Genomic DNA, 22770 nt, shown 5'->3' with positions numbered 1-22770 from the left:
ACCAAATACTCAAGAACCTTTTGAACGCTTTTGATTTTTTAGTTTCTCTTTAGTTTTAATCCTCAAAATGTTCACTATTTTCTGAGTATACTGCGTGTAGTTCTCTTACACAACGGATGTTTTAGAATCCAAAGTTCTTAAGTTGTTCTCAATTTTTTGACCATTGAAGCCTAATATGTTCTTATATAGTTCTTTATAATAAGAAAATTGCTTAGAATTCTGTCTGCAATGACGACAGACAATATTTTATTGATGCCTCATAGCTTTTTTTCGATTCTCGCATCAGGTTGATGTTTTCGTCGCTAGGGATAATTATTTTAGAATCTAAATTAATTTTAGTCAACTTTAAGGAATTGGTAGAGGGAGGTTTACTTTTATGATGTGACGGGATTGACCCTTTCTTAGTACAGTATTTTTCAACTTTCAAGATTCCGGGGTTCAGCCAAAACTTTGACGAGAAAACGGTATTTGGAACCCCTACAAACCCCTAAAAATGACACAATTTGACTAATTTGATCAATAAAAGATATGTCCGAGTCCTCGAACTTCTTTCCTTGCTATAGTGAGAAATGTCAATAAACCCTTTGCCTAATGAATCCCTCATTTCGATAGGAAGCCTTTATTTGAAAGAATCTTATTTATGCACTGTAGGATAAAATGTATAAAAAATCTAATTCTTCTTTCTGGTAGAATTCTTTGCTAAGTAACACTTTCTCACTGCAATGAATGAGCTCGTGATTTAAGGCAAAAGGAGGATAAACTTATTAAAGACGACTGTCTCGCAGCCCTGGTGGAACTTCTCCCCCTCCCCACAGTGGGGATGATAAATCCAAATGAGGATAGAACTATTAGTTTTTCACATCAAGAAATCCAAAATTGGGTCAATTTTCCAGTTTGACAGAAATTGTAGGGTATTTTTCAGGAACGAAATTCTCCAATAGTGCGGGGGTTCCAGCGGCATTTTGACACAGGGGTGTACAGGGATTATTTTTTCAAATTCAAGTTGCTAAAAAGTTCTAGATGGTTGCTTCTTGACTAAAATTTTTAAGTTCAAATTTAGACACCCTTCTTCTTAAGCCCACTATCGATTAAAGTTGCCCTATCTAAAACAAGATAGAAAAACGCAAATACTGAACCTAAGGTATTTTGACTTATGTCTTAGGTGAGCGTCAAAACAAATTAGACTAATATCTAGGCTTCATAAATATTTTTTTGAGTAGTACAAACGCGGCTTGTCAAGTTTTTAAAGCTAGTTATGATTGGCACCTTTTATAGACAACGTCTTGAGACTCGTTGAGACTCTTTTTGTCTGAGACGTGTTAAAATTCAAAACATAGGGTTCATTAGAAAACCAACGGGATTCTTTGAACTTGATGCTACCAATAGGAGGCCCCGTCTTCACATGAACGTAAATTCAGTATAACATATATAAAAATTTTGAAATATTTCCTAAAATAATGTTAAACATTTATAATCACAAAATTTCCTAAACTTGAACAAACATCTATAGATTAGCGCCTTAATTTGTATGCAAAATACCCAAACGTTTCTTGTTTCTCACAAGTATCCCACTGTAGCGTGGTGGCAGGGGAGTCACGGGGCATCTACCTAACCCCCCCCCCAAAAAAAAAATGCAGATTAATTTTTTGGGGAGTATCCGAAAGACAAGAGTCGCAAAGAGTTGCCTTTGATTACTAATTTTGGTACCCTTTTTGCTATTTTACACCTTAGAATTAGCAGTTTTCAGCAAAAAAGAGAAAAATACTCAAAGGTTTCCGTAACTTCTTTGTAACTTATACAAATATATTCTATTTAAAAAGGGGACCGAAAACTGCCTCTTTAGTTTTGGTCGATCCACCACGCTACCGGTATCCCAACTATGGCCCTCAAGACTATATACTATCTTTTATAAAAATTATAAGGCTTGGCTATTTAATAATATATAATGATTCTTAACATTGATTGTTGTTTTAAATTGTTCTTACATAGGAAAAAAGTATAATTTTGATATAATAACCTGCAGGTTGCATTCTTTAGTTTTGTTAATAAGCTGGTGGAGCGTATTGAGGAGGCATAACTTTTTGTTCTTCTTGTCTTGGTTGTTGCTGATAATCATTACCATATGTGACTTGACCACCACTAGATGTTGGCATTGGTGCTTTACTGTATTGTTGTGGCTGAGCAGTGTAAGGTTGTGGTTGAGAAAAAGCTTGGTGTTGTGAGAAGGCTTGGTGTTGAGAGTATGTTTGGTTACTGGATACCATAACAGGGCCACCGTAAGCTGCTTGGGAAGCAGCCAACATATAAGAATCTGAATGAAATATATATGAAATATATGACTTAAGCTAAAATATCCGGGGGATTTCAAAGAAATTTTCAGTAGCGTACACAGGAGTGGCGCAAAATTTGTGTAAGAGAGTAGATTTTTATGACACTCTAATTATCTATTCAGAATATAAAAAGATAATTACTTTATCATTATAAAAATCTGCTCTCCAACACAAATTTTGCGCACCTCCTGTCTACGCTACTGACAAAGCAGCTTAATGGGTAAATTTCGAAAAAACTGGACCATTTCAAATTTTTACCTTAAAATGAACAATCATTATAAAGAATTAAGACTTAATTATGCATGGACAATGACAAATATACGGAAGCCGAGAAGGGACATCCAAACTTTCTTTTTTGTTGACTTTTTTTCTTTTTTTGCCGACTTTTTTTCTTTTTTTGCTGACTTTTTTTCTTTTTTATCGACTTTTTTTCTTTTTTTTGCTGACTTTTTTTCTTTTTTTGCCGACTTTTTTTCTTTTTTTGATTTGAGGACTTTTTTCTTTTTTTGTCGACTTTTTTTCTTTTTTTGAAAACTTTTTTTCTTTTTTTGCCGGACTTTTTTTCTTTCTTTAAATTAAAGCAACTTTTTTTCTTTTTTTGAAAACTATTTTTCTTTTTTTGAAAACTATTTTTCTTTTTTTCGCGGACTTTTTTTCTTTTTTTCAAAAAACCCCCAGGTTTAAAAATGGTATGGTTTGTTGTGTTTTAGAATTAGTGCCTAAATCTCGAGATAATTCATATCTATGTAAGGTGTATATATACTGAAAAAATGCTGACTCAGCTGAAAATATCGATAATTTTCAATACTTAAACCAAAATATCTGTCGAGATCTAGACATCGAAAGTCAAAAACAAACAATACCAATTATGGATACTAATAAATTAGAGCTATCCAGCCGCCTGCTGTGAGGAAGATTTTTCCTAAAAAAAATTCTCCCAGCAAAATGCTGACGTCATCGAAAAACGCCAAAAACTTCCATTTCCGTTAGTAGCCTCAGATATTTGATTTTAAGACCTCGAAAAAAACATTAGTTAAGGGGGGACTCTTGATAAGTTCTATTGATTAACTAAAGATTGATTCTCTCAAAAACTGCAGGCAGGAGATTCGAAGGGCAATTTTTTCTTGTCAATTCTTTTTTGTCAATATTCTACACTTTATTAGGAGCATAATATCAAAAATTTGCCCTCATCAACTAAAAGAAAGCAGTCTCGAAAAGAGAAAAGTTAAATTAAAAAAAAAATTTTTTTGAAAAAAAGAAAAAGGTCCGCAAAAAAAGAAAAAAAAGTTTTCAGAAAAAGAAAAAAAGTTGACAAAAAAAGAAAAAAAGTTGACAAAAAAAGAAAAAAAGTCACCAAAAAAAGATAAAAAGTCGGCAAAAAAAGAAAAAAAGTCCATAAAAAAGAAAAAAAGTCCACAAAAAAGAAAAAAAATATTTCTTAATTCTAATCTTAATTGCTGAGCATCAAGCTGATGAGTGAAAACATATACCCTAGTTTTTCATTTGACCCAAACGGGGATTGAACTAAAGACTTTGCGCAACATAGCTGGATGCTCTACCGATTCAAAGGTAAATTAAAGTTTGTCTCAAAAGTATGTGGAAACTGAGTTGGCTATGTTATTACTTTCTACAGGTAACCCAATGTTGTAGAATTTTCTAACGCCCATAAACACCCCCACCACAATTTCAACCCGAAAATTCTTCCAAACCGCAGAAAGGCTATCGTAATACTTTTGCTAACCGTTTACACGTTTTTTATAAGAACATCCAAAAATTTTTGAAGCATTCAGATGTTCTTAATTTTTTGAGTTTTAAGTTTAGAAATATTTTCAAAAATCATTCTGACAGCTGGATAGCCCTGATTTAGTGGTATCCAAAATTGGTATTGTTCTTTAACTTTCGTAGATCTCGAAATATTTTGTTTGTTAAATATTGAAAATTATCGTTATTTTTTGCTCAGTCAGCAGTCTTTCAGCATGTTTACCACCTTAGATATGAATTATCTTGAAATCTAGACACTAAAACATAACAAACCGTACCATTTCTAAACCCAAGGTTTTTTTGGTTTTTTTGAAGAAAAAAAATAGAAAAAGTTCGCCAAAAAAGAAAAAAAGTTCGCAAAAAAAGAAAAAAGTCGGTAAGAAAAAGAAGAAAAAAAATCGGCAAAAAAAAGGTTTCGATGTCCCTTCTTGGCCTCCGTTCTATGTCTCGCTGTATTTGTGTTTTTCAATAATTAACGAGAGATATCATTTAAAGAAGAAACATACCCAAACCCGAGGAACATTATAGCACCAGAGCTGAATGTGGCAAGCATTCCAATAATATTCATCACCAGTGCACCAATTCGTAAGCAAGTATTGTTTTCATTGGCACCAGCACCAATACAAAGTGATCCAGCGATGATCGCAAAGATCTCTGAGGAAAGGAATAAGATATTAACTCTATCTTCACACCTTGTGTCACAAACCATATTGGACACCCCAGCCCCACTGGAAAGTTTGATAAAAATATCATCCCCGGTCGAAAATTACCCTGAAACTTTATCCCCACTGTAAAATTGATTTTATCTGTATCCCCATTCGAAAGGTCAACCGGGGCTATGAGACAGGAGTGTTTCTTCATAATTCCTCCATTTACACCAATTTTTGCCATTAAATCTTTTATTACTGCTCAGTTTCAATAAATAACGATTTTTACAGCTGCCAAAAATTTTGATTGCGTATTTTATTCAAAAAAGTTGCCCTAAAAAGGTAGATTATAAGAAAGCTTTCCAACGAGCTCAAACATGATCTACTTTGATTTAACCAAAGCCGAGAAAATTGCAGCATTTGAAGTTGACGTGACGTGGGTTTAGAAAAATCCTTAAATTTCAGTTTCCCACAGTATTAAAGGATTTAAAATATATTCACTTTAAGTGTACACCCTTTCTCCCACTATATGGAAACCATGTCCTCATAATTAGATTATGTTTTCACATAGAAAAAAAGAAAAAAAGAGTGCACACTAAAAGCAAAATGGACTTTATTAGAGGAAGAAAAGGAAAAAAAGGTAATTTTTAACGTTGATACTTTACTAATGATCTTTTGAACCGAATGAATAGCGACCTCGGAATACCGTATATAGCAAACGGCAAGTATGACTAATGATCTTTTCTGCACCGACCTTTATAATAATATAATAATATACCCTGGACCGAGTTTCTCAATCCCGCCCATAAAAAATCTTTGATCGGAGTTTTTTGAAAAGTGGAACCCTAATGGCGGCACTACTCAATCGCGGTATAAATGCATCGAGACCATTAGATCTACTTTTCCTTGAAAACTATTGATGATATAGCACCGTTAGACGTTATATTTTAACAATGCAACGGCTTCTTTACAGGTACCAATTCAACAAAAACTTCAATCAAAGATATGGTGGATATAGCTTGGTCTAGAAAGCACCTCTCCCTTTGATAAAAATAGGCTTAAGGTCTGCGGTCAATCGGGAAAGTTTTTCATCAAACACACGTTTTTTCTTTTATAAAGAACCTTAACTTGGCTCCCAGCCTGGAGTTACTTATTTTGCCAAAGTTTTTCAGGCTAAAAAGTTCCTTATCAAGTTCCCTATTTACTTATCTGCTAAGTTTGGACTGATTTGATGCTGTGTTAAACAAACAATTGACTACAAGACAAAGGAAAGACGTCTATTGAGTGTTGTTCCATCAATATTTTGATAATATTTTGAATTTTTTGCGTAGGTTTTTGTGAACCGGTGCAAGTTCAAGTTTAACTCTTACTGCTCCTTAACCCTATTCGGACTAGGGGGGGGGGGCTTTTTCTGTTCGGAGGTCAAACTATTGGTAATAGTTCATGAAATAATAGAGCATTTGCCGTGAAATTTTCTGTAAATTCTTAACTTTTATTTAGCTTCAAAAAAAAAAAAATTGACACCTAAATATTTTCACACCTGAGCCGAGGGGTTAAATCACTTCGAAAAAAGCGTACATTTTGAATTTTTCTGATTTTTGATTTTTTTTGATTTTTTGATTTTTTGTGTTATTTTTTTCTTGATTTTTTTTGTCTGTTTTTTTGATTTTTTTGTTTTTTTGTTTTTTTGTTTTTTTTTTTTTTTTTTTTTGTGATTTTTTTGATTTTTTTTGATTTTTTTGTTTTTTTTGTGTTTTTTTGTGTTTTTTTGATTTTTTTTTTTTTTTTTTTTTTTGATTTTTTTTTTTTTGTGATGTTGTTTTTTGATTTTTATTTTTTTTTTGTTTTTTCCTTTTTTTTTTTGCTTTTTTTTGTGATTTTTTTTGATTTTTTGATTTTTTTTGTGTGATTTTTGATTTTTTTCGTGATTTTTTTGTGATTTTTCTAAGAAGTGTACGAGATTTTTTCGAGTAATTTACCCCTCGCCTTGAGCATGATGACATTTCTGACAGTAAGGTGTCACAAAAATTGACACTTTTCTAATACAAATTTATTTTAGATGTCAAATATATCATTTAAACCGTAAAATATTGAATATTTAGGATAAAATAAGCATTTTAAACTCAGACAATTTTTTTCTAAAGCCTTTGTTAGAATACAATAGCTTTTATAAGAACAAAGAAAATTTTCGGTTTTTGCTCACTTTGGGCATTATGAGTGACGTCATCAAAAAGATTTTTTGTCAAAATTTACCTTACGTGACAAGAATCTTGTGTGCCAAATTTCATCCAAAAAGACCCACTAGATCAAAAGTTAAGGGGTGGTACAGGAAAAGCCCCCCCCCCCTAGTTCTGAACCGCCCCTAAAAGCCTAGTTTGAATAGGGTTAACTTGTTACCTTATTCTCAGCCTAATTAACAATTCCTTATTTTTCGGACGATTATCAGCCTCAAGTTCTTCATAAATGTGTTCCTTATAAAAACACGTGTAGAAACATCTGAAAACAGAAACCCGCGAAAAGTTTCACGTTGATAAAAAAGTTGCTACAGTATATGGCCCCCAAAACGGAGACGGCCCCCAAAACGGAGGTTTTCATTAAAATGAAGATTCTGACTTGTAGATTTATCAGAATTAAACGATTTTTGTTTATTTTGAAAGAATGATGGTTATACTTAAAAACGAGCATGTTTTTGCTGGTTTGAGACAGATTCAAAATAACATATTTGCGTCTAAAGGAAATATTTTAACACCAAAATTAGATAAAAATTGCATATAACTCACTCTAGCTCTTTGGATATTGAAAATAAGTTATGAAAACGGGTTAGGAAAATTTACACCTAATGCCGTTCAGAAATGCAAATACATCGTGACTTTAGAGGCTGGGTAAAAGATAAAGCATCTTGAAGGTCAACCAGTATTTGGAGCCCTAGAATCAGCATGACAAAACCGAAATTCTAATATGAGAAAAAGCAAAAAATCTTTGAATTCTTTCTATCACCTTGAGTTGATAGTTTATAACAAAAAATTAACATTATATATAAAATTTTCGCTGATCAGCAAAACAGCAAATTCTGTCATTTTTTTGCAAAATTATGAGAAAAAATATCTTTAAAGCTTAATATTTTCAGTTTCAGTTAAGCTTTTTTTCTAAAATTTCACAGTTATTCCATACATAATGGAACTTTTCAAAAGAGATTTGTTTTCAAAAACTTGATTAAGACGTGTTAAATCAAAATTGTCATTTTGAAAATTTCTAAATTTTCATTTGGACTTTGCAATATCGAAAATCTTGAAATATTTCATAAAAATCATAAAATTTTACATCCATCGGCTCGTAAATTTAAGGGAAAACACAAATATGTTCATAGTTTTTCCTTCTATTACACTGGGCTTAATAATTTGGATTTTAACTACACCTCCGTTTTGGGGGCCCCAAACTGCATTTTGACAACCAGGGGTATACTGTAAAAATTTTATCAAATAAATCTATGCCCAAAACCCGCTAAATCATATTTCAAAACTATGGTCAAAATTTTGTATTCATATCTTAAACATATCTCGAGAAATCGCTAAAATTTCAAACCTCCGTTTTGGGGGCCACTAGAAAAAAGCTACCTATCTTTAAGCGATTGAAAAATATTGTTGAAATTGAAAATTTTGAAAAAGAACTTCCAGGAAATAAAGAAGAGATGCTAAAGGTTTTCATGCAGTAAAAATTTTTGTAAAATCTCTTTTCCTCTAGATTTGAGAGAAATTTCAAATTTGATCGCCGTTTTGGGGGCCACATACTGTAGTGGTTCCACTTCAAAAGATTAATAGAAATCGTAAACAAATCGATTTCTGAAACAAAAAATGTTTTGAAAAATCATCGACATTTTCTAGTTAATTAAACTGCAGTTTGTTTTTGTTTCAGTTTGATGAAAAATGTTTCAAGTCGTTCTAGACCTTTAGAAATGGTTTGGGAAAAGTTCACTTATCCGTTTTCATCAAAAAACTATAATTGCCACCGCAACGAAAGAGTGAGGAGGCACACATAGATATTGGGCAGTAATCTCAATCTGTTGCGTTTGTTTGTAATTTGTGGGGAGGTACTAAGGTTGTGAGCTGACGGGGGGTGCCGCCCGACTTTGGAACTTTGGACTCGTACCGGGATTAAAAAGGAGAAAACAAAGGTCAATTTTGAGAATTTTACGACCCTTAGCGGGACAAATTTGACCAATTTTGACTAAATTTCGATCTTTCAGTTGGTAAAAAGTTGAAATTTTGCTATTTTTTCGACCCTTAGTGGGACTGAAATTTAACTTTCTGATTTTTCCAACCCTTAGCGGGACTTTGGAAATCCAAAAAAAGGTTCCCTTAAGGGCGGCACATACCATACCCTCCATTTGCCTAAGTACGCTCCCCCCCGGGTAATTTGCTTTCCGGTCTCAAATTAGTGTCCGCGATGTTTGTTATCCGTGAAGCGATGGCGCTTATAGCTTGACAGTAGCTTTTCCCTTTTGGCATGCGCGGTAGACGGTTTTTTTGTTTTCCTTTTCGGAGTTTTTTGTCGAACATTGATTTGTGGATGAATTTGTCAAACAGACGTAAGGTCTTTTTCATGAAAAGAAGCTGTCGTGAAAGCTGCATTAACCTTTTTGAAAAAAAATTGAAATGTAAGCACTAAATTTGCTGACAGGACAGTCAAATTATACAATCGGTCTCCTGTGCCTTAGACATTCAGATTGACATTATGGTCTGATTGCAAACATGAGTATGGGGACGTGCCACTGGTTAAGGGTCCCTTTGTTTGGCTCTGAAGATATCTGACACGGTCCCAAATATTTATTTTATGTCAGCTTTTTATCCTGTACAAACCAGGGCACAATAACCGTTGTGAAATATAAGTTAAAGGCGCTTAAAAATATTATTAACTCGTTGTCACGATTTATTTAAGAACGTCTGCTTAGTCGCACTGACAATTAATTTCAATAATTTTCAAAGAATAGTATATGGCTAAAAAATAAAACACTACTTACTACATATTTCAATTTCTATTTACTATTTACCCAGCCTAGGTTTACAAACCTCTTGCCCAATTTGATGTCTGCCAGTTGGTAAGAAGGGGAAGGCTCTCGTGGATGAAGAATAGAAAAAAACAAATTCTTGTCTTTCTCTGATCGGGGTATTAGTAGAGGGCATTTTGTAAAATCGCTCAAATGTTTTGATCAAAGCACTTGTTATACATTTTTGGAAAGCTAAGGGGTAAGGGAATCGAAATTACGATGTTTCCAATTTTTTTTCGGACACTTTGGTGTGATTTTCGGACAAATATGACGGTCTCAGGCAAAAATCATAGGGTTAAAAATTAATGAAAATTTTAGTTCGAGAAAACGGAGACCTGTTGTAAATTTTTGGAACGCTCTCAAAAAATGAAGATTAGAGATATATTGCAAGTATAGGTGATTTCAGTACCTAACTCGAGATATTGAGCTTCAAAAAGCGCAAAAACTGGACAAAATAGCTGTTTCTGGCTAAAAAACACGGTTTCCATTCATCGAATTGTGGTTAGTTTCTTGAATATGCTGGAGGTACATCTTGAGGAGGCATAAATTTTTGTTCTTCTTGTCTTGGTTGTTGCTGATAATCATTACCATATGTGACTTGACCACCACTAGCTGATGGCATTGCTGCTTGACTGTATTGCTGTGGCTGACCAGTGTGAGATTGCGGTTGCGAGTATGCTTGGTGTGAGTAGGCTTGATTGCTGGAAACCACGACTGGGCCACCATAAGACTGTTGGGTAGGAGCCATTACGATGTTACCTGTATATAAATTTATTCCATTGATCATTAACTTACAATAACAAACTCCTATACTAGATAGTAGGGTTGAGGGACCACTTTTTTAGAAATCTTAGTGTGAAGAATCTAAAACATTTTGGAACTTGTTATATGACATCGAAAGATTCAGAAAAGTTTTAGTGTAAAAGTATAATGATAATCAAGCAAAGAAAATCTCTTAGCTTTTTGCTATGTCAATAATCGCTCAAAATAGCCACATTCTATATTATTCCAAGACCATACATTAGTTTTGTCAACCTAAAGAGCAGATCGATTTCGGTATAAGGGGATAACGCACATTTAAAAAAGCCTTGTTTTATCTCTGTCCCTGACATTAAAATTTGATATGAATTTTAAATGCTGCTGCATTTATCGTTCACGATTAAAAACTTTTAATTATCAAAAGGGTCTGTAAAACATTGGTGAATGACGATTTAAAAAAATGAGAAACATTGTTTTCATTGTAAAGTTATGAGAAGTTTCTTCTCTAAGATTATAAATAGTACTTTTTCATTTGAAATACCGCGCTACACCGCGGGGTGTCTCACTTTCTAACTGATATTTTCAGATAGCAAGTCCGTATGTCTGATTATGGAAAAAATTCCAAGTCAATCGAAACAATATTTGTCAAAATATTTACATCCGAAATTTTTAAAGAGAAATCATGAAAGCTTCTCAAATTCATAACACACGCTGATAAAAATAGATTTCATTTAAAAGGAAAGCTTTTGGGGTATCTTCTACAAATATTATTTTGATGAAAAGCGGGAACATCATAGCAAAATATGTGCAAACGTACTGCATGAATACTTTGTCTGCTTCATTTTTCTTATAAAAACAGAACACTCAAGGGGACAGAGATGGATTTCTATTATCAACAGTTTACAATAGAAAATACAAAGAAGCAATCCGCTAAAGGAATTCTCGTCCTTCATCCAGCTCCGCTATAACATATCCCTGGTAGAAAGGTGGTTGCTGAAAAAATTTTGTACCAAGAGTCACCCCTTTTTGAGTTTACCGATGGCTTTTGGCGCTATCAGAACCATTAAAAAGCTAAGGGACGTGGTTCGAGTTTGTTTGGTGAAGTTCCCATCGACAAAATAATAATAAAACACGGTACCTTGGGATTGCGTTGAGTTACCATTACGGCGACAACAGCAACCACAGCCAGCATAAACAGAAGCAATCAACATCAATACAAAAACAATAACATTTAAGAGAGCTACAGCAAGTGAGATGTAACTGCCTTCTTTAGTGTCGTCAAAATGGCGGCCGCAACTACTTCTGCTGCAAACCCATCGTCCATCATAATTTGTGTAACATCGTCTACGATCGCATCCCATTCCCAGTCTAAGAGGACAAATCTTACAAATAACTTTCGAAATGTAATAGTAGATTCATGTTAGCAATATCTATAATTGCACATTCTCATATCGGTGATGACGTCAATGCTGCCCTAATTATACCCAAATTTTTGTATTTCCTCCTGCATTGTAGCTTCTATTGACCTAAATCTAGTAAAGATGTTTGAGCCATGTTTCTCTCAAAATTTCATTTAAATTGAACCAGACGGGTCCTGTTTATTTGCATACTTTGCCCTCTTCGAAATACATAAAACCTGCGGACGTAATATGTAGGATATTTATTTGCAAAGGTAGGTAGTCTGAAGTAGTCTTTGCGTTTCTTAATAAGAAAATTTCTTAATAAAAATAAAAACCTTACCCGAATCCGACAAACATCAAAAGACAAGAACTTAGGGTAGCGAGCATTCCAATGATATTCATCACCAGTGCACCAATTCGTAAGCAAGTATTGTTTTCATTGGCACCAGCACCAATACAAAGTGATCCAGCGATGATCACAAATACTCCTAAGGAAAAAACATCGATGATAAAGACAAACCCAAAGTTCCTATGCAGTCCTATCTTATTTACAATTCCTTTTTCTCAACCTTATCCTAATTTTAAAGACCCAAAAGACATCCTTGAGAATGTCATGTAACCTTGCCATTCATTTGCCCTGGATACCCCTTCTGGGGATAATAGAGACCCAACGCGATCACATAAATTGCTAAAATTGGTTTCTCACTCAAAAAATATCGATGATCACGCCATCATATAAAATTTGGAATCACGCCATCACCGTATCACGTAAACCATCGCGCAGAATTGACGTTATAATTTTTGACATGAAACAAATCCCCAGGGTTTTGGCGTAGATTTTGACGTCAAAAAATTAGAAGTTGCAAATTTCTTAGTTTTTCCCTCCCCTTGTTTATTACACTGCTTCCTGTGTATAACGTTTTAAGACATAAATTTGATATTTTTGAATCACTGAATCTGTCCTCTTTTAAGAAATACCAAACTTGCTTAGATTTGTAAGTTTGTAAAAAAGTTTGAAGCGATAATGTAAAGGTTACTTTTTTATATGTTTTTGATAATTTGACAAACTTTAAGAGAGCAGGAACGATACAAAATTAATACCTTTCAACTTCCCACCCCTCTAGAAAGAAAGTCCAGCCCTTTTTTCCATCGACTTTTTTGTCCTAAAGATAGGCACTGTCACTCTGACGAAAAAAAAAAAGGCTGATAAATTCTGACGTTAATAGTGAGGCCTGTTAGCATATAAGAACGTAAAAATACTTCAGATGGTAATTAAAGCATGAAATTTGGCACAGGTGATCCTTAGAGGGTCTAAAACTTAGTTTTAAACAGTAACACCGAATTTTCCTACCTGGCCACCTGCCAGATGACGTCATCAGGTGGCTGGACAAAAAATTATTCTTTTGAAAATATTCAAAATTTGATGGTTTCCCCTATTATTATCAGGCTTTCGGATTTTGTATTCTCAAGGTGGGGGTGTTTTCCCCGCCTTGCATACTTTTGATCTAGAAAGGTATGGGACTTTTTGAATTTGCACAAAGGCCTCCTAAAAAAGGAGTTCATAGAAAAAAAACGTGATGCGTCACATAAAGGTTTCCCGTATCGCGGACCACTGAAAAGTCCTATTCAATAAAATAGCAATTAAGTTGACGAATGGGATTTTCAATCTGTTTTGATTTCTAAAAGCCAAAAAGAATATCTTTAACATATTTGCCGTTTTTAATATACTAATAAAATCGAGGCTCTAAATCAAGCAGAAATGCAGTAAATCTTTTTCAAGAAAAAAGAACGTATTTCTGATGACGTCAAGCAAGTTTTTGCAAAATTTTATTAAAAATTTTCAAAATCTATCCATTGATACCTAAACCCTGTCATAGTTTGCAAGTCATATTGATTGCCTAGATCTAAAAGTTATGCAAACCAGTTAAATTTGGGTTTTACAGGGTTTTTTTTAGCTGATTTTATGATTAGGCCCTCACAAAAAAGTCATAAAACCTGCTCTGGTCGGTTGTATAACTTGTAACATTGGTATACATGCTGCTATCTAGGATTATATTACAAGTCAAAACTTTCAGAGTGTTAAAAAAAAAAAAAAAATTTTCAGTGGCTTCTTAGCAAACGAGTCCAGCCCTGGTTGGAAAACACCCCCCCCCTGATAACATATGGTCAGCAGACGGAGCATGAACTGATGATAAAAATGAGGTATAAAACATGCCTTGAAATTTCCTATCACAAGTTATGAGGTGAAGTTTTTTGATGACGTAATCACAGCCTTTCAAGGCAAACTTTAATAAAAAACCTCGTAATTTTGGAACAAAATTGACCAAATTTTGTTTTCAAATGAATTCATATCAAACTCATTTCTTTTCTGATTCTTGATTTTTCAAATGACGAGAAGCTTTACATTCTACAGCGTATAGTATGATAATAAACTTGGATTTGACAGCAATCAAGGCAGCTCCTTCCCTTTCGGACACCAGTGTACAACAAGCTAATTTTTTTGGATGATGTTTTAAGCCCTTCTTATGTCGTTTTAGCCCGATATTTCGTTCTCCCCCAAGCATCAGAGGAACTTCATTTTGACATGGATTCATGTATTATAAAACTCCAATTGGTTTTAATAGTTTCCGTTCTTACGGATTTTAGTTTGCTGGAAAGGCTTGTGATGATGACGTCATCACAAAACTTCCAACCTTCGTAACTTTTGATAGGAAGATTTTCAAGGCATGTTTTATACCTCAATTTTCATCAGTATTTCATGTTCTTTCCGCTGAAATCATCAGATTTTGAATATTTTCAAAAAATTATTTTTTGCCCAGCCACCTGATGACGTCATCTGGCAGGTGGCCAGGTGGGAAAATTTGTTACTGTTTAAAATTAAGTTTTAGACCCTCTAAGGATCATCTGTGCCAAATTTCATGCTTTTGTCACCATCTGAAGTATTTTTGTGCTAACAGACCTCACTATAATGACAAAAATGATGACAGAGATTTAAGTATATTTAGACAACTTTCCCACCCATCGCAAGTGAAAGAGGATACAAAATGCTAAAAAATGATATATAAAAAAGTACAGGTTGTAATCCAATTTTAATAGATTTTTTTGCCTTGAAGTTATATCTTTTTTCAAACGTCAATGTCACGTTTCAATGGAAGCGCAATTTCGACACATATCTACTCATTCTCTTTAGCATTTTTTACCTCCAAAACAAATAAAACTTACTGGTTATCATTGGGAGTTTTTGATGTCCAAAAATGAATCACCATTAATAAAAACAAAGTTTAGATAAATAAAGGCTCCCATCGAAAACTGAATTTCGAAGGGAGGAAAGTGAGGAAAGTCTGTAGTGAAAACTGAAGCAAACAAAGCATTCCATTTCTTTCCATACATACATACCCCTTACAACCTCAATGTAATAAATTTTATAACTTTCTGTTTCTCAAAGTCTTTTCAAAATATGAATAAGATCACAATATTTTAGGTTTAAGTTTTAGAAAATGTTTTCTTCTCAAAACCAAACTCACAAATGAATTCAATGTTTTGATTGCAACATTTTCGAATCTTTCGAATGCGTGACACAATTTGACTGGCAGAAAATAGAACTCGCGCGAAAAACAATGCAACGACTTCATTTTTGAGATGACAAAAAGTGCAACATCAATTCTGCCCGTAAAAGGGACCTCGTACAATTCAACAAAACTCACTGATTTCAATATCAAGTTGTTGACAAAAATTTTTTGAGAGCTATTGTTTAACGTACCTGACCATAGGCCACTAGCAGTGTACGAAGTCCAATAATCAATTGCCGATATCATGGCAATGCCAAAAATGAAAGTAACAATTCCATTCATTAGAATCCATATTCCTACGAAAAATAATTACGAGTTTTTGCGAAATATCAATATCCAAGTACCTACAAGTTTTTTAATGACCCTAAAATGAGCTGCCAGTAAGTCAGTTAATGCTTAATTTTTGTGAAATATCAATTTGAATAAAAGGGTAACGTCAGAAAAAAAGATAAATCCCAGGACATTTACATACCAAAACTACGAGTTAAACGTATAATACATAAGTCAACTTTTTCAAGTCATTAACCAGATAAAAGCAAAAAGATCTACGATATTACGAAAAAAGCAAACAACAGGGTGTTCTCTATGGCGTCCGTCAGTAACGTAAATAAAGCCTAGGATACACTAGGATCAGGTTGATAAATACCTAGTTTCTTAGTTGCCGGAGCTTTGGCAGCAAAACGATTGTAAGGTTGTTGTGCAACAATGATAGGGACTGGTTGTGCTCCTCCAGCAGCAACGACCATTGTTGTGTTTTGATGTTGTACTCCATGGTGCATGGGAACACTTTGTGTTTCACTAGTGTCAAATCTATGGTAGGACATGGCTTTTTTCTAACACTTAAAGAAAATCAGAATTCTACATACTTCTCAAGATAAATCAACAGCATTGCGGGTCTCGTTTTCAAATGAATAGTAATTACTTTCAATGACATTTACACATGAATATGTTTTTCAGTTTTTAATTTTAATATTGAACCCTAAACACTTGCAAACATTAATTAGCAACTGCTATATATTCTTGATTACAATTTCAAAGACAGACAAAAGCTCATTTATAGGTTTTTGGAAGTTTTCACTACAGTGAAAATGTTTTCTCATTGATATTAAACTGAAGTACCTTATGATCTAGTAATCTAAACCCGAAAAACATATTTTTTATCAGTTAATCTTTTTCAATTATCTTCCAAATAAAATCTTCCTACAAAATCCTCCAAAATGCGCAAACGAACCAAAAATAAAATTTATCTCGTCTATGCAACCTTGAACCATTCCAATTACATTTACAGTAAGCTGTCTGAATTAATGTGAAAAGGGAAAAAATGTTGACTCTGGTGTCCAATTACTATAAACAAACCACTTAAGAAAAGCGTAGCCGTTAACAAAAGAACCATAACTCGTTACTAGTCCTTTACTAAGCTATTTTGTATCATTCTGATAGGGCATGCATCGGTAACTTAAGTAAAAAGTATAAGTTGAATTAGCTTGATATTGAGAAAAAATATTTTTATTTAATTTGAAACTTTTCCATAAATTTTCACGTTTTTGCCTTGTACAGATGAAAAAATATCGTCGATTTTAAATTTTGGGTTAATCCTTGACAAGAGCTAATAATAATTTTTTTCAACCCAGAAGACATTTTCTAAAGAAAATCTTTTCTTTTCTAGTTTATGTGAAAGATGAAACAAATTTTTACAATCGTTGCATCCCTAATTTATAAATGTTAAACATAAAATAGAATATCTTAAATTTCAAGCACTTAATCAAGTACAAACCCCCTTCTCGCATTCCCAGTGGGACCCCCTCTCACTGGGGGGGATTGAATAAAATATCGTTCCAAGTAAAAATGTACTCCATTTTTTGTTCCCGCTGAAGGTAATCAAATAAACAAATCCTCACAGCAAAATGCTATGCTATTTTTTAATCATTACTGAATTTGCTGAAATAAACAATAGAATTCAAATTGCCAGCTTTAAAAATATGGGAATAACAATCTCCATCGGGTTTCAATCCATTATTTTTAACCCCTACTGGCTGAAAAGTTCCTACCTTGTCTGTGGGAAGTAGGTGTGTATTACAATCATGGTCGTAATAATTGAGAAAAAAGTGAAATTCCTACGAAATCTTATAACCACAAACGATTTGGAAGCGCTCTAAATTAGGTTGGAAGGGTAGAGTTTTACCTTTGAGTTTTATCGCTAGACTTAAGACTTATTACCTTAAGATCTGAGGAACTAAAAGTCCAAAAATGGTGCAATAGGGCTCAGAATATAGCATAGAAGTCTATAAACCCCTTCCGAATTGAAATACTCGAATAAATTTTTCAATTAGCCCAAAAGTGAACTCCAAATTTCGAAAAAAGAGGTAATAAGCTAAATTCTCAATATATTTTTACCGTGATTGTAGATTTACATACATTATTATATTAGGTCATTATTCATTCTAATAATCATTTTTCTGATTTTTAAATATGGCTTCTACAACAAAATAATAGAAGCGACTAAACCCCGAGAAGACACAAGTATCACGCGCAGGGCGCGCATGGCCTATATAGAGCACGGAGGCTGCCCAACCTGGTAAACAAAAGTGACCCCCATACCTGGTCGGTGGTTTACCCTCCAAGGATGAGTGGGGCTCATTTGGAGGATTTGCGATCATAACAGTTAGACTAACTCGTGAGGTCTGGTTACCCATTATATACTACATATGTCACTTTATGAATTTGCTCAAGTTAAGGAAATGTTCAGCGTCTTGGCAACCTTGTGGTTAGTGTGTTGGGTTGTATCACTGATAAGCTTACTTTGCTGGTTCGAACCGGGGTTAGGTCGAGATTTTCAGAAAATAATCTAAGTCCATTGCGTCTTCTCGGGATTTAGCTGCAATTCAAAATAATTTCTTTCGTAAAAGTACTACAAAGAAAGACTTCAAATGACCCATGGACGGAATAACATTCGTTAGTTTCTTGAATATTCTGGTGGGGCTTCTTGAGGAGGCATAACTTTTTGTTCATCTTGTCTTGGTTGTTGCTGATAATCATTACCATATTTGACTTGACCACCACTAGCTGTTGGCATCGCTGCTTGGCTGTATTGCTGTGACTGAGCAGTGTAAGGTTGCGGTTGAGAAAATGCTTGGTGTTGTGAGAACGCTTGCTGTTGGGAGTACGTTTGGTTGCTGGATACCACAACTGGGCCACCATAAGCTTGTTGAGTAGGGGCCATCATAACAGCACCTGTATAAAAATAGTTGATGCATAATTCAAGTCAAAAACCTTAAAACTATGTTTTTATCTCATAAAAGAGCGTTTTATGGTGTTACAAGGTATAAAAAGCGCAAAATTTTCTTCATCGCTTAGCTATGGCAGTCGAAAAATTTCCCCCAATTTCTTCCCCTCACTTCAACGGAACACGCCGGGACCTATATTAGCGTTGCATCACCGCTGCAGAAGAGTTTGAAATTCTATGCGGTGGAATTTTGCTTGTTGTAAGGCTTTTTGGATATCGGAATATGATGTGGCAAACACCAGCATTGGTGTGTGAATACAAGTTCAAATTTCATAATGGGGTAACCCGGGCTTCTTCCATTTTAAGAAAAGTATTTTTGTTAAAATTTTAACATATGATAAAAATTTCAATTCGTTTCTAGAAAAGAGGTTTCTGATAAGATCCAACACCCTACCTTGATATGGATACGGGTTGCCTTGGCAACAACAACCACACCCAGTGTAAACCGATGCAACCAACATCAGTATGAAAGCGATCGAATTCATAACGGCTACTGCAAGTGAGAGGTAGCTAGCATTTTTAGCATCTCCCCAAAAACAATCGTTGTAGCAAACCCATCTGCCATCATATCCTGTGTAACATCGTGTATGATCACAGTTGATACCAACTCTGGAGTACAAATTATAATCGAATCACGAAAAGTTGATTAAGCCTTTCGATTTTATCTCAGACAATGTCATGTCTTTGCGGAGAGATGGCCGAGTGGTCTAAGGCGTCATTGCCATTACTCAGGGGCTCTAGGTTCGAATCCTCTCCCCTTCCCAAGTTCTGTTCAGTTCATAGATAGCCAAGCCAACAGGCAGTGGACCCCGTGAAAACAATCGTAAGACTGTCTAGATGTCCAAGATTACTGAGCTATGCGTAAAATATCGACAATATAATATTAGATAGCGAGTTTATGAATGTGTACTTTTAAGGAAGGCCGAGTGATCGAAGAGATTTGGATTAACTCGCATTTTTGACCCGCCAAATCGAGGACGCTAAAAGTACTTATTTACCGTCGTCCTCTGCCATTCAGGATGTAGTCAAATCAGAAGCTAACTGTCTCCGTCGCAGAAAAACACACATCCATAAACTCGCTGATGTTAAAATTAACGGTCTTGGATTTTTTTTTCTCGGGATTAATTGACGAAAAAGACACGGACTTCTTAACCCTTTGAGTGCCAGGGTCCTTTTTTCTAAGTTTTTTTTAAAAAATCGCTAGTTCAAACTTTAAGGGCTTATATCTCCTGATCTAAAAGGAATTAGAAGCTCGTATATAGCTCGTTGGATAGCTTAGAGTCTCTTCTTTCTTTTGGGCGCCTTCGGCGCCGCTTGATTTAGGAAGGGCGTGGTGGGCGGCGGCCAAGGGGGGGGGGTAGGTTAGGGAATTAAAGCAGTCAGGCCCGCTGCGCGGACCTGACTGAACTGATGAAAAGGTGCCCAGTGGTAAAATTTCAAATCAATTCACTAGAAGACAGAATAAAGTAAAACAGGGCCAAATTTGGAGGTTCTTGGATCACTCGTTGACCAAAAATAGTCAAAAAACGGTCAGAATCTCAAAAAAGTGAATTTTTGTCAATTTTTTGCATTTTTTTGACTTTTTTGCTTAAAATTTCGCTGGAAAGACTCACTTTTGAATTTTTTTTTGCTTGACCATAAAGGACAATCTAATTCCTACGAGTTCGACCAAAAATAACGATTTCTAACTCAAACTGGGCATTACAGGAGGGCTTCGCCCTCCTATATAGCCCATGTCGTATATATACGACATCGGCACTTAAAGGGTTAAAAAAAAGCAGTTTATCTTGATTTCTTCTGGTTGCAAGACCACCGATATTAAAAAGACTTACGCGAACCCAATGAACATCATCACACCAGAGCTGAATGTGGCAAGCATTCCAATAATATTCATCACCAGTGCACCAACTCTTAAACAAGTATTGTTTTCATTGGCACCAGCACCAATACAAAGTGTTCCAGCGATGATCACAAATACTCCTGAGGAAGGAAAATACTGAATATGTCTTGTTTTCCCTTTATTATAATACACATATGCACGTATCAATCGAATTGGCAGGGGGCACTGACCCTGATGCCCGACGGGGACGTGCCACTGGAATTTGAAAAGTTGACCCTGTCAGATATGAATGTTTGGTAAATTAGGGACCCTTTCGGAAGGAAAAGCGAAAAGAAATTCTCATTTTCACCTTGAAAAGTAGCAAAAATGACGAAATGCTGAGAAATTGTTGAAAAACTTGCCTTGCCAATTTCCACCCTGAAAATTGTCCAAACTAACCAAAAGACGACCCTGTCAAGTACAAATGTTGAGAATCATTAAATTTAGGATTTTATTCGGCCTGGTGTAGTAGGAGTCCCTTCCCCCAGTGCTTGGTATGATGGCATAATGGATGGTTTTACGTGGCATGATGGCGTGAATTTCCGAACAATATGGCATGACATCTGAAAAGAAATTTGCATGATTGCGTGAATTTTGAATCCCTTTGGGGGGATTCGTCTAGCATACCTGTCCATATACCACTAGCAATGAAGGAAGTCCAATAATCAAGTGTTGCTGCTATCATGACAACTCCAAGAACAAGAGTGATCATGCCATTCAATAGAATCCAATAACCTTGGAATATAATAGAATATAATGTTCATTAAAAGAAAAAAACAACAAAGTCTTATTTTAATTGAGCAAAAGCTTTTGGAATAAAAATCATCTTCAGTGCTCTATATACGCAAGTCTTGTATAGAAAAATGTAAGTTAGTTTAAAAGCTTCACATTTTTACTGCACATTTTGGAGTGCAATTTATACCCATTGAATTTGAAATGACCATTCGCTCCGTAACTTTTAAGTTTTCAAATATTCTTTTGATTCTAAATTCTAAATCTTGACTCTTGCAGCGCTCCTAGATCCTGACCGGTCGGTAGATAATCAAAAAAGATGAGTGGTCTCAAAATGCTATGAGTGGCACTTAATGGGTAACAGGCTCGGTGGAACAACCGTAAAAGTGGGGAGCTTGAGATAAGATTTGCTAGGAATTTGAGAAGAAAAAATCTCATTTGATCAAAATTAGGGAGGCTGAAGTCTTCCCGGCTTCCCCGCTTCCGCCGGGCCTGGGTTATCAACTGAAAAGAAAATTTATCCAGATACATATATAAAGTGGGGATCTTTTATTCCTTATGAAAGTCCAAGAGTGCTGAAAGACTAAAATCTCAGATAATTGTGGCATAGTGGTTTTCTATCAGTTAAACACTCCGTCAATCTGACCTTCTGATAAATAATTTTCCTTACCCAGGAGTTTTGTCTTGTTTTTGATAGGCTTGCTGGAAAATTCTAGATTCTAGACCGGCTATTTCATAGTAAGCCCAGTATTGATTAGCATTGATATAGGCGTCGAACCAAATCTTTCTACCAGCAAATCGTAATTTTTTTGTGTCTTATTACATGGCCCCCGTCACCATGCGCCCCCCCCCTCAACATTTTGCTAAGTAATTTTCTTTACTTTAAAAAATCTTATATCTACCGTTTAGAGGGGTGAAATAAGGGTGAAAAGTCGAAAATTTTCTTCGTCACCCAATCATGGTGGGCGACAGATTCAATTGGCCTCCTCAATTCGATTCGCACGCCGGAGGCCATGTATTATTTCGTTTGCCGGGCCTAGATAAGACCACGAGAAAATTAATTAAAAAAAAATAAATTTCGTGTATATTATAGACATTGAATATATAAAATCATACCTATTTTTCTAGTTGCAGGAGCTTTGGCAGCAAAACGATTGTAAGGTTGTTGTGCAACAATTATAGGAGCTGGTTGTGCTCCTCCAGCAGCAACGACCATTGTTGTGTTTTGATGTTGAAAACCTTGTTGCATGTTTGAGTTTTGTGTTTCACTGTCAAATCTCTCATATGACATTATTTTCTATTTTAACTTTTTTATTTTAATCGTATCTAAAAAGAAAGAGATAATTATTGAGTAACATTTAAAATT

At 34.8% G+C, this 22770-nt stretch overlaps 2 protein-coding genes across 3 annotated transcripts; both read right to left on the bottom strand.

The window, feature by feature from the left end:
• Positions 1-9641: 9641 nt before the first annotated feature.
• Positions 9642-16371, bottom strand: LOC136804350 (uncharacterized). Of its 2 annotated transcripts, XR_010846266.1 has the most exons (6): positions 16157-16371; positions 15702-15806; positions 12282-12429; positions 11680-11909; positions 10138-10541; positions 9642-9930 (listed from the first exon to the last, which is right to left on the bottom strand). XR_010846266.1 is itself a non-coding variant. In XM_067061060.1 (5 exons), the coding sequence occupies exons 1-5, from the start codon at positions 16332-16334 to the stop codon at positions 10285-10287; spliced, it is 918 nt and encodes a 305-aa protein (XP_066917161.1). In that variant the 5' UTR covers positions 16335-16371; the 3' UTR covers positions 9642-10284. The 2 variants fall into 2 exon arrangements, 1 of the variants encoding a protein (XP_066917161.1); XM_067061060.1 differs by having other exon boundaries at positions 9642-10541.
• A 788-nt stretch (positions 16372-17159) lies between these two features.
• LOC136804349 (uncharacterized) lies at positions 17160-22729 on the bottom strand. The gene is made up of 5 exons (XM_067061059.1): positions 22521-22729; positions 21300-21407; positions 20626-20773; positions 19188-19402; positions 17160-18741 (listed from the first exon to the last, which is right to left on the bottom strand). The coding sequence occupies exons 1-5, from the start codon at positions 22693-22695 to the stop codon at positions 18464-18466; spliced, it is 924 nt and encodes a 307-aa protein (XP_066917160.1). The 5' UTR covers positions 22696-22729; the 3' UTR covers positions 17160-18463.
• Between the last annotated feature and the right edge of the window lie 41 nt (positions 22730-22770).

Source organism: Clytia hemisphaerica, unplaced genomic scaffold (assembly GCF_902728285.1).
Source record: "Clytia hemisphaerica strain Z4C2 unplaced genomic scaffold, Clytia hemisphaerica genome assembly, whole genome shotgun sequence".
NCBI lineage: Eukaryota > Metazoa > Cnidaria > Hydrozoa > Leptothecata > Clytiidae > Clytia > Clytia hemisphaerica.
The sequence above is the reverse complement of the archived record's forward strand: the minus strand, read 5'-3'. Positions and strand labels throughout refer to the sequence as shown.

Bases quoted from the DNA above. Each gene is read 5' to 3' on its own strand.
- LOC136804349 (XM_067061059.1), bottom strand. From the start codon at position 22,695: ATGTCATATGAGAGATTTGACAGTGAAACACAAAACTCAAACATGCAA. The intron at 21,408-22,520 runs GTATGATTTTAT...TTATATTCCAAG, and splicing joins TCCTGCAACTAGAAAAATAG to GTTATTGGATTCTATTGAAT. The intron at 19,403-20,625 runs GTAAGTCTTTTT...TTTGTACTCCAG, and splicing joins ATGATGTTCATTGGGTTCGC to AGTTGGTATCAACTGTGATC.
- LOC136804350 (XM_067061060.1), bottom strand. From the start codon at position 16,334: ATGTCCTACCATAGATTTGACACTAGTGAAACACAAAGTGTTCCCATG. The intron at 12,430-15,701 runs GTACGTTAAACA...TTTTTTCCTTAG, and splicing joins TGCTAGTGGCCTATGGTCAG to GAGTATTTGTGATCATCGCT. The intron at 11,910-12,281 runs GTAAGGTTTTTA...TTGTCCTCTTAG, and splicing joins TTGATGTTTGTCGGATTCGG to ACTGGGAATGGGATGCGATC.